The sequence below is a fragment of the Epinephelus lanceolatus genome, chromosome 13, assembly GCF_041903045.1.
Source record: "Epinephelus lanceolatus isolate andai-2023 chromosome 13, ASM4190304v1, whole genome shotgun sequence".
NCBI lineage: Eukaryota > Metazoa > Chordata > Actinopteri > Perciformes > Serranidae > Epinephelus > Epinephelus lanceolatus.
This window is the reverse complement of record NC_135746.1, coordinates 19,863,662-19,879,184: the sequence shown is the minus strand read 5'-3', so window position 1 is coordinate 19,879,184 and position 15,523 is coordinate 19,863,662. Positions and strand designations below refer to the sequence as shown.

Here is a 15,523-nt window from a genome sequence, read left to right as displayed (position 1 = left end):
TTGGAAGGAGCTGTGTCAAGTCTGAAAAATGAGCCATAGGTCCTCTTACATGGCTTGAGTTGCATGATGTAAAGCTTGATTCATGCCTAGGACCAATAGTCATGATATCTTGGCTTCCATTCCATTGATTTTAACCATTGTTTTTATAATCTCTTGTAAGTCACCCAACTTAATGAATAGTATGTGCAATATTGAGTTGCTGCAGAGTTATTTTAATATGTGCTGTGTGTGCACATGTCTCACACACAGCCTACTGTGGCGTATTTGTTATGAATACGGTCCATCTGAAGCTGATAAAGGCACAGTCATAAATCTTCTCTTTAAGCTAACAGATAAACCAATGACACAAGGCCTTAGTTTAGTCATGAATCAGTGAAGGATTTTTAACTACAGTCAGAGTGCCTCGGATACATTTTTGGACTGCCTGCCTGTACCGTGAGCTGGCCAGTTGTCGTTTTTTTTTATCTTTATGTGACTATTTACCCTGTCCTAGAAGAGCATCATTTTTTTTTTTTTACAAACAGTGCCTCAACCCAGTGCAGCGCACCCTTCTTTTTCTTCATTATCACTGACCCTGAAGCTCAGGTAATTTTCTTTATGTTTTTGCTGATTCATCACTACCACAAATGCAGCTGTAGCAAGTATCAAACTATCACTATCCTAGTAGTACAGAGAGTTATTGCTCTGGAGACAATAAACCATCTCGTCTAGCCACATTGGTGTGAACTGGCAGGCTTTCAGAACATTGCAGACAGGCACATTGCAAGCAGTCACAAGTTTCAACTCATCTCATTGCGAATCTTCAGTCTGGACTGGGCTTTATGAAAGGTCCTACCAAGGAACAGAAAGGGCTCTCCCATTATCCCTTTATTCATTCATTCTCTACAACCGCTTATGCTGTTAGGGGTCGCAGGGGGGCTGGAGCCTATCCCAGCTGACACTGGGTGAGAGGCAGGGTACACCCTGGACAGGTTGCCAGACTATCACAGGGCTGACACATACAGACAGACAACCATTCACACCTACGGGCAATTTAGAGTCAACAATTAACCTGCATGTCTTTGGACTGTGGGAAGAAGCCGGAGTACTTGGAGTAAACCCATGCAGACATAGAGAGAACTCCACCACCCTGGGTTCAAACCCTCCACCCTGGTTTCAAGCTGGGAACCCTCTTGCTGTGAGGTGACAATGCTAAACACTGCACCACTGGCAGAGCTAATTCTACCAAATTAGCTCTGGTTCTTGAACTAGTACCTTTCAGGATTCCTGAAGCCTTGGTGCTATCTAGCAAACCAGCCCAAGTTTCAACCAGTCTTGAGCGGAACCATTGTAATCACGCATGTATCATCGACATGGGGGCGTTGCAGAAAGCACAATGGAAATAAACAGCAGTAGCAAAATGGCAGAATGCATTGTTTACCTGCAAGCTCTCATTCCGTTATTACAGATATTTGTTTGAACCCCCCACCCCTGATTTGAACTGGGAATCCTCTTGCTATGAGGTGACAATGCAAACCACTGCACCACGGTAACTGATAAGAATATGCAGAACACTATTATGTGCAAGACTCCATCCTCTCTTTCCAGCCTATAGATCATGACACACCCAATGATGTTGTCATGGTTTGCACTTCAGGTCAAGGAAATGCTGATATTTATCGGCTCCAGATGGGAAACAACTTTTGGGGTTCTGAACCAGAAGCCGTTCCATGGCGGTGGAAAAGAGCTATATGGGGACAAGCTAAAAGACCCTACAAGGTTTTAGTTAGCACCTTTATTTGTCAGGGTCTATAAGTGGAATAATCCACTGCAACTTGTTAAGTTTTGAAAAATAACATGGCACGGTATGTGGAGGTTCTCTGCCTCCATGTTGTGGGTTATGTTTTGCTAATCTCACAGCTCTTAATAGATGATCTCTGCTTTTATCTGAGAAAATAAAATGACTCTGTTCCAACTATGTTACCGACAAACACTTCCAAAGCTATATAATAAGTACTCTCTGTTATTCATGTATTAATGCTTGTACTATTAGAGCCTGTGGTTTCAGTAACTTTGCACTAGTTATTTCGACAGCTGAAACATGACAAAAATACAGTCATTAAATATAGCACTATTGAAGGGACCTCTGACATGATGGAGTTTTTAGAGGGCTAGAGTCAAGTAGATGCTGTTTTTATTTCTGTCAGGAGGATATCACGGCCTGTTTGTGCAACCAGATGAGGTGATATGGTTTGAGAGGCCAAAGTCAGCACGTAGGAACAATAAAAAGGAAGCAGGGGGTTGAGACCCTGAACTATGTGTCCTCAGTGAACTCCGCTATTATGATCCAATTAGGCATGGACGGAACCAATTTGAATCCACTATTAGAGATACACTTACTTCCACAGTTCGATAGTTGATTGTTTTCCTGTGGCTGCGATTACCTACATTATGATATGGATGAGGAAATAATAAGTTACACCACCATAAAGTTTTACTTTTCCTATTTTTGGCCATGGTTACTGTAAAGTCTGAGAGGGTTGTATATTTATGAGGCATTGCTGAGAAGCCAAGATAGAGGTCCAAATTTATTACTCCCTGACAAAACTAAACAGAACTCCCATCAGCCTAGCGTTATTTACAGCACAGCGAGTCATTCATCATACAGGCTCATGAACAAGGACAAAAACATGTAATACACAGACATCAGGCGTACATGGTCGGTCATGCTGTATGACTTTCTTAGCAAGACGTATTCTGTTTATTGTGCTGTCAGGTTAAGATAATATGTTTCTTTCTCTGGCATTTACAGTCGACTAAACTCATAGAAACAAATAAAAATAATATATTATACATATAGTATATTTCCCTACTTCCTGTTAGAGTTGTTTGTCATACATCAGGTCAAAGTAAAACTCCGTTTAAAAAGTGATTCATCTTGATGATAATAAGAATTTGCTATTAATCTAAAATCTGAGTTTAAAGCTACACCGCAAACTCATAGCTGAACTCTGGAAGAAACACACACATAAAAGTCTAATCCGTCTGAGGGGGTTAAAGTTTCTCTTGGAAATAGATCTATCATGCATAATGGAAATGTGATATTAAATCTGAAATCTAAGTTTAGAGCTGCACATCAAACTCAAGCCAACTCTGGAAGAGATTACGTTAAAGGGTGAGTTCAGTGTTTTGAAACCTGGACCCTATTTTCCTGTGTTTTTGTGTCTAGATGAATAATAGGGACTAAACAAGAGTTTCTGAAACAGGTCCAGTACTGAGGAGCAGCGCAAAACAGGCTGCAATGTAACCACCTGTGGCATGTTTTCACTGTCAATTTATGTCCACTAAAGTGCTTGTTTTTGCCACTGACAGGCTCAGATTGTTATTATAAGTGTCTGACACCATTATGGAAAGCATCCCTACAGAGATAGACCTTTTTGTTTTAACCAGGAACAGCCCCAAAATCCCTATCGCCAATTCCATTAAACTCCATTTACGTAATTGTAATGTGTACAGAGCCAACATATTTTCACATCTAACTAGAGGTTTATTTCAACCAAACAAGAGTTGGTGAACAATATTAAGCTCTCTATCGAATACTCTCAGCACAGTATTAATGTTTTGGACCTGACAATTTTTAAGAGGCCTGAGGGGCTGTTACATACAACTCTTTTTAGAAAGAGTACTTCAGGCAACACAATCCTCAGAGCGGACGTTTTTCACCCCCACGCCTTCAAGAAAACATCCCATATGGCCAATTCCAACGCCTGCAACACATTTGTAATGAAGAGACGGATTTCGTAGAACAGGCTGAAGCTATATCCAATAGGTTTTTAAAGAGAGCTTACAAACCCATTGTGGTGAAGCGGGCTTTTGACAGAACACAGTCACTTGAGTGTGATACAGTACACATGCTGAACAAATTAAACGTATCATTTAAAATAACTGGGCCATTATTGAGAGTGATATTTTGTCGAGTTCCTAAACCCCCTATACTTTCTTTTAGATGTGCCCCCATGCTTAGGGACAGGCTTATGCATTCACATCTTCCAGCAGACAAAAAAGGGACTTGGTTATTAGGGCAGAATAAAGAAACTCAAATTAAAGGGAAGCTTTTTGGATCCATCAACGGGATGCTTTAAAGTATCCTGGTCTTAACGAGGATATAGACTTCATATGCTTTTTGTGACTTGTCTCTGTTCTCTATAGGCTTCAACATTTTATTCACAACCTATGTGTAACTGTGAATGAAGTGTGTTTCACTGTAATAAATTAATGTTTATTTAAATGGAGTCTGGTCAGCTCTGCAATAGCTATTTTGAGGCTGTTCCTGGTTAAACATAAAGTATGTCACTCTTTAACAAAAAGGTCTATCTCTGTAGGGATCCTTTCCATTCATGGTCAGACATTAAAATAATAATCTGAGCCAATCAGTGGCAAAAACAAACACTTTTGTGGACGTACATTGATGGTGCGACCATGCCCTGAATGGCTACACTGCAGACTGTTTAGCTACCGCGGTCTGCAATGCACTCTCAATACTGAACCAATTTAAAAACTGTTGTTCCTATTAGTCACTTATAGACACAAAAACATGGCAAAATAAGGTCCAGGCTGAAAAAAAATCCGAGCTTACCCTTAAAGTTGTGCACCAAAAAGAGAGGGAAGAGAGAGTGTGCAAGAGCTAATATACATGAGCATACACTTGTTCATAAACACTTATTTCTGTACCTGTGAATCGCTTCTTCCCGCTGAGGTCAAACACAGATGACGGGCCATGGTTAGAGGGTCTGTTGTCTGTCTCCAGAGTCGGGATCTCCATGATGGTGGTAATGGTGGTTGTGGGTGGCATGGTGGTCTGGACAAAATACTCATCTGGCAACAACACATGTGTCAGTGAGCCTTTGATTTACACAGATTTATATTATTTACATCCTAACTCAATAACATGCTGCTGTCTTCCATTAATCCTCTGTAATTGGCACCACGATCTACGGAATAAGAGTGTCAAATCGATTTAATTAATTGTGGGCAGATGCGCGAGCTCACTTTCAAATAACCCCTTTTTCCCCCGAACACCCAAAGCTGTATTCTTATGTAATGCTTTGCTACCCATATTTTCCATGTGAGAGGGGGCTTGAAGACAACGTCCATTTCACAAGTCTCCACGGCTGACAAATGTTAAGGGATTCAGTGGGTGAAATCCAATTAGTTCCTTCTGCTTTCATCACAGTTTTTTACCCTGTGCCGCATCAGTGGGCCTTGGCATTACATCATGGTCCAAACACATGCAACCAGCTTTGAGCCATGGCAGGGATTCGCTGAGAAAATATTCTTATGCTCAGTGTATCTTTTCTAGCAAAACCCCGGCAAAAGAAAATATCAATTGCTGCTCACGTGCGACCTTGAGAGATCCAAACACCTGTAGTGAAATTAGTACAAAGGCTGCAGTTTTCCATTCAGCTAGTGTTTGGCTGAAGCTCGGGTTCATCTATTATATTACAAAGCAACATTAAGAACAGCAAATATCATAAGCCAGGGCATTCTCTTCAGCTTAGTAATGCAGTTCACATGGTCCGGTTTTTTGGAATAAGAGTGATTAAAAACAGCCCATGATGGAAAATATCCAAAACCCCAGCCATGAACCAAGACCAAGCCAAACAAACGTACAAGAAGAGAAACAAAGGGAAGACCACAGGCAAGGCGAAGAGGAAGAGACAGAAAGAGCTAGCAAACAGATCCACTGACAGATAAACAGACAATAAACAAACAGTGCAGTCAACAGTCGAGGGACAATGAGCATTATAGTGCAGATTAGTCCATCCCAGCCCAGTGGCGGTAGGTCGGTCTGAAAGCCAAACTCAGCCAATACCTTTCTTAAGAGCTAAAGCATCAGGCACCATGTTCCCTGTAACCATGTGGTCCATTTCCATTCCTGAGGATTCCTCTGTCAGAGAAGCAGAACAAGCTGGAGCATCAATCTCGCATCACCGTGTACACATTTCTGAGCTGGCACACACACGTAGACAGAAACACCCACATATATAGACATATAATGGAACTAGTCGGCACTCAGCTTGTGGCAGAGTCCTGCATTGGGTTCGGCTCAGGGTTAAACAAAAAACATGCGGCTTGGATGGCAGATGTTGGGTGATAAATAAATTACAATAAAATGAAAATAATAGAAATTTATTTCAATGTTTCAATGTTTTAATCCTCTGACTGCTGACTTTGTGTATCGGCTCTGTTGTCTGCGCCAGCTGGAATTTAAGAGTTGCTTCAATCAGGTGTGTTACTAACAGGTGGTTTCAGGTCAGGCTGCAGATCTTGTGTCAGAGGGTCGGGTCGGGTTGGATTGCAGAACTAATTGGTCATATGTACAGGTTGCGTGGTGACTGCGGCATTGCAAGTCGCAGTTTAGGTTTGGGAGCAGGTCTTGAAAATCAGACCTGTACGTTAGAAAAACTCAACAGCAATGTTTCTTTCCAAAAATCAGGACTTGGTTACTCCAGGTAATCCACAGACTCTTGTTGTGAGCAGTTTTATGTAGGAACTATTTCATTCTACTGAACTACACCCACTGTATCACTGCGCATCTACTGCTAGCTCAAATAGCACCACTGAGCTAGCTAACATTACAGCTCAGCCGAGGATGATGGCATTAGTGTTTACAGCTTGTGCTATCACAAACACGAGCTTCTCGTCCATGAGTAGATGCACACTTCCTTCTGCGCAGTGATACTTGGGGGTGTAGTTCAGCAGAGAGAAAATAGTTCCCGCATAAAACTGCTCACAACAAGGTCTGTGGATTATCTTGAGCAACCAGGTCATGATTTCTGAAAAGAGACATTGCTGTTGAATTTTATCAAATGTATTTGTGGCACTTTGAGCACCACAAGCCGAGTGCCATCTAGTTCAATTATATTTGAGAGAAGGCCAATATCTCCAACAATTAGCAACTCACACCACAACAATCTAGATCATGGGTCTTCAACAGGAGGTCTGTCACCCCTAGGGGTGAATCCAACATATTAGCAAAGATAAATCAGCCTATTAATGAAGAAAAACATTTACTTCTCATTGCACAGCACTGGTGACAGACTAACTCCTAACTAACCCAAGAATCCATGGTGTATAAATATATGAATCTGTTTGTAATTTTCATTTTAATAGCTTAGTATTATATGCACCATATCAAGGTATGTTGAGACATGGCACTTTAGGCCGTCCTGCATGTTAATGTAGGCCCAGTTTAATATGCATGCCAATTTTATATACGTAGGGATTCCCTGCTCCGTCTGTCTTTCAGCTGAAGGGTCCTTGGCCTGAAAAATGTTGAAGACCCTTGATCTAGATTCATAAATAGAACTACAGGTAAGACGAAAAATGTGCATTTTTGATTTAGGGGTGAACTGTCCCTTTAAGAGTGTGATGAGTGAGTGAAAAAATATTGTAAAATCCATTCTGGCCCCACATTCTTTATTTTAGACTTTACGAGGAAACATCTTTCCAGCTGTCTCAGTTTGCTGGGCGTGTTTGAGCTCATAAGTGCTCCTGCAACACTAATAATGGGCACTGTATGGTACAGAGCTGCCACAGTGGGACAAAAATCATTGTCATAGTCGCCTGTTTTGTTACACTGGGAGAGTTTACTATTATACTGCACCGTATGTCATCATAACGAGGCAATGTTGTCATTATAATGAGAAGTTTTTGTAGTATAATGAGCTCCTATTTGGGGATTTATCCATTGTTGTGGGGAGAACAATATCTCAGAGACTACACTGAAGATATACATCAGTATTACTATATTTGTATATATATAGGATCCAAACACACACATAAAAAAAAAAATCTATTACTGCTTGGCAGGATTAGCCCCAAACCAAATACTTCATCAGTTCCTTCAAATGTTCACATCATGTTCCTCAGTTTAGCTGCAGTAATACTTCTTCTCTGTTTATAATTAAAAAGCCTGACTAATATGGATTATGGATAATAATTTGTACATTACAATGCAATTTAAAGTTCCTAACGCAACACAAATAACATTTGTTTTCTGACAATGGCAGCTGTGTGCTCACATAGATTTGTTTGTGTAAAATAATCTTTAAAAAAAACCAAAACTACCTTCTGTTTTAGTTTTTTTGGTTTATTGCAAATCTACAACTCTGATCTTATAGACTTGGTTTTGTTTTATTGTTTTTTCCCCCACCATGTGTGCTGTAATGACTATACCAGCCATGCTTTGTGTGTTCATGCATGTGTGTAAGTATGTTTCATTCATTGTCTTTGTGCGATAACACAAATGCCAGTGAGCAACTGACAACTCTGTCTAAACCAGCAGTGCTCTGACCACAGTCAGGCCCCAGATGTGGAGACTTACATGTGGTTCCTGTGGTCTCACAGAGACACACACACGCACACACACACACTGACCAGATCACACAAGACATACAGTTATAGAATTATAGGGCTCTGAGGGTATAGACAGGAAACACTCACGGCCTTGGCCTAGATGGATATGACAAAAAATACAACTGAGAGATTTAGTGAGGTCATACGTATTTATGTTCGCTATTCAGGCTCTAAAATGCTTCACTGAACTTGACTTCAGCTATGTGGAAAAGCTATTTACTAAGAAATGTTGCACTGCAGTATTTTGTTTCATTCCTATAGCATAAATCTCTGTCAATAAATCTTTTAAAATGCATTTTGTAGTGCATTATGATGAATTTCAATGTGTTTCTCAAGGTCTCACCTTCTGGATAACAGTCCAATATTCCGTCTGGATCCACCAGTGGAAACCCAAATTCATCTGTTCTGGAGAAGGTTCCGGGTGGACAGGTTGGGAAGGGTGCTTCAGTGGTAGATTCCTCTATGAACCACTCAGTGGTGGTGGGTTCAGGTGTGGTGGTAGGAGCTGTAGTGGTGGTGGTGGTGGTTGTGGTGGTGGTGGTGGTGGTAGTGGTGGTAGTAGTGGTCCTGTGGTGCGGAAGGTCCAAGCCAAGAAGAGGTTTCCCTCCAACCATGAGGACCTTGTCTTTGGGGTTGACCACAGGCCGGCTGTCTCGGCCATGGCCAAACAGAGCCATACCTTCCTCGTTTACCAGGGGGCTGCCCATATGGTCTGGTCATCAGTCGAGTGAAGGAGCAAGGGGGAGGGGAAGCAAAATATTTATGACTCTGTCTTAAGCAGTAAGCTAATGAGAGTGATTAAAGCCATTTTTGAATACAAGTTCAAGTTGTATACTGTACGTTTAAATGTCATGTAAGACACACTAAAATATATCACCAAAAATCGTGCGTCCATCCTCTCCAAGCACCACTCTCTTAGGTTTGCCGCTGGAGTCCTGAAGAACTTGTCCATCCTGGTTCATGAGAACCCCCTGCTCCAAATCAACAACCTGGAGAGACAGAAAGATTTAGTAAATCTATATTAACTATATATAGATAAAGTATGGCAGAAGGTCTGGTCCCCCTTCAAACAGATTTTCAACCAATCATAGCTGTTTAGCTAATATGGGGAGGTTTGATACAATGACTGACAGAGGAGCGCAACTGAGACATTTTTGTAAATAACCAAGATGGCTGCTGCTGCTGTGGAAGGTTCTATTGAATTTGCTAATGTATCATCATTAAACGAACTGGACTGTGTATTTTCTCTAACGGAAGAACAAACAGTTGCACTTGTGATTTTCAACCAGCTCTTTGCCATTGCAACATGGGCCGTGCATGCAACGGAACAACGCTCACCCTCCCTCTGTGTTGCCAGCACCTCCCAGCTTAAACACTGGCGGGAACCGGTGAGTGATGCAACACCTGGCAGACTTTTGCCGATGCCAAACACCATTTATCTGCACGCACTGTGGTGACACAGAACTGGTTGAAAATCTGCACATTTTTCCCCTTGAAGCTTTTGTTGATAACAAAGATGTGTTTGCTGTACTTCCGACAGGATTTGGTTAAAGTTTAATTTACCAATTGGCCCCACTGTTCACCACAAAGATGGGGCAGTACAACGTTTCATTGCTGTAACTGGTTGTAGGTGTATCGAATTGCATCCAGCGGCATTTTGTTCTACGGCCACTGCTAACTCCCCTTGGATATCGAAAATGAACTTGGCGATTCCAGACTAACTTGAATTTGCGAATCAGTGGTGCTGCCAGGCTAACATTACAGTATAATCTACAGTATGTCATGCTACAACAAGCCAGTAACAAAATAAATTACTCAAGAGTAAGATTCATCACAACGTAAGATTACAACCAAGGTTACAATCAATTCTTTAAACATAGTTACCCATTTGTTTCCATCAGGTCCGGTAATAAACCTTTGACCAACGGCCTTGCTGATTCCATGAGAGGAAGAGGAGTCTTTATCGCTTGTTGCTGTCAGGTTGGGTCGTCCATTTTTACCTAACAATTATACAGTGTAAGCAGCGTCATATTGAGAATCTGAACCAGGTTTATTTCTCGTTTCCATAATACACACTCAGCATACACGGGAACAAAATACTGTTCTCTACAGTTTAGGGTGTGATTTGAAAAATATGAAAGTTGTTACTAAATAATGTACTGATTAGTATCAAACATATTATCATTTAGCTTTTTGCTCAAGCAAATCCTTGTACCTGGGGAGTAATGCAGTGGTTGTAGTGATTTTAAATTCTACACACTTCACCTATGGACTTTACCGTTTCCATTGCTGGGTTTGAGTTGTCCTCCGTTGGTTGGTTTCCCTCTGATGATGGGATAGCGAGACCGGCCTCCCTGGCTCCCCTGGCCCCTAAGGCTGTCTCTAGATGCTGAGGATGACGATGTGGACTGGGAGTTGCCTCCAATTAATCCCCCTGTCTTTGTCACAGTAGTGCCACTGCCAACGTCACGATCTGAGGTCAAAACTGGCTGGGGAACATTTGAGGAAGAAGCTGAAGAGGCATCGGATGTTGAAGAACCCTGCCTTGAATTCTGTGCTGGCTGTGGTCTGATGGGAAGCCTAGATCCACCAAACTGCCTGTTAGCCAGCAGAGGAGAGCGTACCCTCCCACTGACCCCAACACCAGGACGACGATAAGTTGGAGTGCCTCCAGATGGTGAACCAGGTCTCGTCCTGGGAGAAGTTTCCCCTGTATCCACACTATCATTGTCCTCTGTGTTTCTGTGAGGCTCAGTAGGATTATTTTGGGCTGTTGTGGAGTCTGTAAGTTTATCATTTCTTCCATTAACTTCTCTGTTCCTTTCATCAAGATAATCCTCATTATGATCGTTGTTATTGACATCAGTGGTTCCTCTATGGACGGGCTCACTTGATTCACCATGTCCATCTGAGGAACGATGGGAGTCAGAGTCTGAGGAAGAGGCAGCTGAAGAGGAAGACGATGAGGTAGTTGGGTTTCTAGCATCACTAGATTCTGTATTGTGTTTGGTCAAAGGCTTAACTGAACCCGCCCCCACTGTGTTTTTTAGTGAGTCATGAGTTCTTGTATCTTCACTAGTCTCCTGTATCGTGGATACTCCTGCAGCACCTGTGGCCCCGGAAACCCTGGTGGGTGTCCGACTCAAGACTGGTCTGCCAGCCCCCACAGAAGATGACGTCCTGGCCAAGGGGGTTCTACCATCCTGCCTGGAAGATGAGGCTCTCGACCCTGAACCAAACCTTCCTGGGTAACGGCTAGCTAACCAAGGGAACCTTTCAGCAAATGAGGGGCTAAGTCTTGTACGAGGAACCGTAGGTTTTGTATTACTGCTCTCCTCCCTTCCCTCTCCCTCCCCTCTCTCCTCCTCCGTGGGTTGTGGTTTCGAGCTTGAAGTAGGCTCTTCAACTTTAGTAACTTCTGTGTCTGTGTTTCTGTTATTACTGTCATAATTTTCCTCCCTGTGTGCCGTGTCTTGCTCAGGTGACGTGTTTGATTTCTGTGTGTTGTGTGAAGTTGCAGAGCTGTGGGATCCTCTGTGTGACGCTGATTGAGAAGAGCCTGCTGTGTCTGTGGTAGATGGATTGGTGCCTGAGCTCTGGGAATTTGTATATGGATCTGATGCTGCCTGGCTGTGAGTTCCACTTCCTGAAGGGGACCTAGAATTGAAAGTATGCAATATTCCCTGATTTTGAGTCCTGTCTGGCAAAGTGGACTGTGATGTTGCTGAACTACGTGTGTTTGAAGTTGCTTGGTTCGGAGTTTTGCTCGGCAAATTTGACTGTGTGGTGATGGCAGGTTTGTAACCATTAAGCATTCGAGTTGAATTACCTCTAAACAAAATTCCAGGATGTCTTCGACTGTAACCGTATCTAGAGCCCAACCCAGAACCATTGGTGCGACCTACTGGAGCCGAACCTCTAACATCAGATGTAGCCTCTGTCTCTTTTACAAGTGTAGGGGAGGGTTTAATATGTGTTACACTGGGCTTATCATAGGTGTCTTTGTGTTCTGGGTACGTGGAAGCCACATAGTCCTTTCTACTGGCTGCTGACTCTTGAATTTGTGAGGAGGAGGATAATGAAGTTGTAGAGGGCGAGGATGAAGAGGTAGTAGAAGATGAGGAGGAGGCAGAAGAAGAGGAGGATGAAGCAGAAGAAGATGAAGAAGTGGATGAAGAGGAAGCAGCCTTGGAGCCTGGTTTTTGATGAACCCTAATCTTAATGGCCCTTCTAGCCCCTGGCTTGGGTTGAGGTTTGGTTGGGGAGGGCGTCAAAACTTTGAGGCTGGGGGTCTTAGTAGTCAGAGGCTCTTCATTGTATCCCTCTTCCTCCTCAAATTCAGGGGAAACTTCGTTGTCTGGCTCTTTTGTCTCCGGCACAACCTCCATTGTTGTCGTCTCTACTACTGGAGGTGGTGTTGTGGGTATTATCTCTTCTTCCTCCTCCTCATCTTCTCTGTCTTGAGTTCTTCCTCTGGATGACCCTCTGTTCACTGTGTTCCTGACTGAGCCCCTTACAGAGGAGAAGATGCTGTGATAGGAGCGTGACTGGGAAAGTGGGCGTACACGCCTGCTGGCAGGTACAGCGGGGCGTGGTGGAGTGGTTGGTTCCTCTGTTGACTGGAGGTCAGGTTCCTCATGGTCAGTATCCTGTTTGGAAGGAGTGTGAGTAGTCCTGCGGCTGTCTGTGGTTTTTGAAGACGACGAGGCAGTGCTGCTGGCTGGCAGTAGACAAAAATTGTCATGAAATTAGGATCTATCAAAATGTAAAGGATACATGCACACACATACTGTTTACAGTCGAATCTGCTTACATCCTGGCATGACAACACTGAAGGCCTTGCTCTGTGGTCCCTGTCCCCTCCTGTTGGTCGCTCTAATCTTGAAGATGTACCGGTCTCCCGGTGTGAGGCCGTCTATGGTGGCTGTGGATGTGCTGCTGCGGTACGTCACAGTTTTCATTCCAAACGGCTTCATAGCAGGAGCATAAGACAGGATGTACTCTGAGTGGAGGTAGAGCATGTCATTAAGAGATGAAATGTGACCATTCAGGAGAAAAAGTCATATCATACAAGAAATGTTTAAAGGTAGGGTCTGGAGAATGTGCGGATGTCCGGGTGTACGGAGCCCGGAGGTACGGATGAAGGCTTCACAGAAGAGGTTCAGGCAAGGCTCGCGCTGGTGAATGCTTGGACACACTCAGGCACGGCACCTGCGCTCTCTCATTGGCTTGGGAAATCTCCGCCCAGAAGCGGTCTGAGCTCACAAAAACATCAAAATACAGTTAAAGGGCAGGAGCTCTGCAAACAGACCACCACCACACATGAGTAGAAGCCCATAGGTGATGATTAAGCAGGATTTCATTTGTATATGTCTATATTTTGTTTTGTTTGAAAATCCTCCAGATCCTACCTTTAACATACCCCCATAACAATGGGTATGCATTAGGACTAGGACGATATGCTTATTTTTCTATTCAGTACTATAACATACCCCGGTGCCGATCGACATGTACGGTATTGCAATTTTGAAGTATTGCGATTCTACAAGTATTCGTACTTTTGTTTACCTTACCAGACCATGGGGAAAAGTTGAATCAGAAACTTCTAGAGACTGTATATCATGAGACATTTCCAACAACAATGCACATTTCACGTCATTCTGTTTTTCTGACTTGTATTTCAGCAGCACCAAATACTGCATAGGAAAGGAGTAGATACACTAATAACTGTATTTATGACCCCACTCCCTGCCACTAGTAGAGTATTTGCTGAGAGGAGAGCAAGCACAATCTCCAGAGAGGGACCTTCAGTAGCAGCTATAGCAACTCGAATTCAGCTGGCACAAACCCCAGCACCGGGGGGTCACAGTGGGCCAGGTGTAATCTATGTAACGGCAGCAACAGAAAGTTTCCTAATCCAGCAGGGAGTTTACGCTGGGCTGGCTGAATTTAGAAAATGAATATATTTTATTCCTCCTGGCCTGACCTCTTATCCTCCCATTGGGCTCCTCAGGTGGATCCCATGTTGCAACGACAGCTGTTCCTTTCCCCCTCAGCGGCTTGACCTCGAAGTTCTCTGGTGGCCCAGATGGTGCTAGCAAGTGAGGAGAACACACGTGAATGGAAAGACAGTGGTGAGAGGAGGAGCAGTCGGACAGAAACCAGAGGCAGCATAGAGGGATCAGGGTGAGGAAATTGCTGCTTAAAGAATGTAAAAACAGCGAGTTTGTGCCAGAAGGCTTCAACTGAGAAAAGCACTGCTGCCATACAGTGTCAGGAACCTCCCGTTGAGATCATGTATGGAACTGCAGATGGATATCTGAGCTGTGAGCCAGGCAGTAAATGCTGACATTCCAATGAACCGCAGCTCAGGAGCTGCTATGACATGGTATAAAATCTGCAATCATGACAGAGCTGCAGCCAAAGCTGGAATCCAATATCAAATAGGCAGTGAATATGATGAAGTGTGGTATGAGGAAATAAGTAGAAATGAGCTAACTGACAGAGTTATGCAGGCATGAATTCTTTTCTGCAGAAATAATTTCTCTTTTCATATCTGAGAGCTTTGGCTCTCTATAGCTTCTCCTCATGACTCGCTACTCATCACTTTTCCTAAGCTGCACTGTGACCTACAAAAATGATACTCTGTCAGCAGGCAGTGGCTGTGCAGTGTGCATACCTGACTCAGGGGTCCTCTGAAAGACGGACACGCTCCACTTCCCTTGATTTTCTCCCTGAGAGATTCTGACAGAGAACTCATACATGCCGTCAGCAGACAGGGTGTCTATCATCATCCTCCTCTGGGTGCTGTCCTTGTACTCCCAGCGCGCTGACTCACCCTTCTCCCTGAACCTGACTGTGTATGATCTGGTTTAGAGAAAATATAGAAGTTTTTATTCCAGTGAAAAGGGTTAGCATTCTGTATTACTCAGTCAATCTTGGTTTTTAATCAAATTTCTTTCACACATATACTTAAACAGGCCTCACCTGACTTCCCCAGGGCTGACCTTTCCCATCTCAACAGCAGGGTCAACCCAGGAGATGAGGACCGACTGAGGAGACATGACCCTGACACTGATGTCCTGGGCCTCATACTCCGGTGGCTCTGGACAACAAATACAGACAC

General features: G+C 43.3%; 1 protein-coding gene across 3 annotated transcripts in view; it reads right to left on the bottom strand.

Annotated features, from left to right (window-relative positions):
* Positions 1–15,523, bottom strand: part of fndc1 (fibronectin type III domain containing 1) — a 62,222-nt gene that overhangs the window by 19,210 nt on the left and 27,489 nt on the right. For 2 of the 3 annotated variants that reach the window (XM_033649216.2, XM_078173857.1), the window contains exons 6-15: positions 15,385–15,502; positions 15,077–15,264; positions 14,384–14,491; positions 13,211–13,399; positions 10,676–13,117; positions 10,282–10,397; positions 9,275–9,386; positions 8,741–9,109; positions 5,852–5,926; positions 4,711–4,854 (exon numbers count right to left, since the gene is read on the bottom strand). In XM_033649216.2, coding sequence (XP_033505107.2) covers positions 4,711–4,854; positions 5,852–5,926; positions 8,741–9,109; positions 9,275–9,386; positions 10,282–10,397; positions 10,676–13,117; positions 13,211–13,399; positions 14,384–14,491; positions 15,077–15,264; positions 15,385–15,502 — 3,861 coding nt within the window. The remainder of the gene's footprint in view (positions 1–4,710; positions 4,855–5,851; positions 5,927–8,740; positions 9,110–9,274; positions 9,387–10,281; positions 10,398–10,675; positions 13,118–13,210; positions 13,400–14,383; positions 14,492–15,076; positions 15,265–15,384; positions 15,503–15,523) is intronic. The other variant, XM_033649217.2, reaches the window with a different exon arrangement.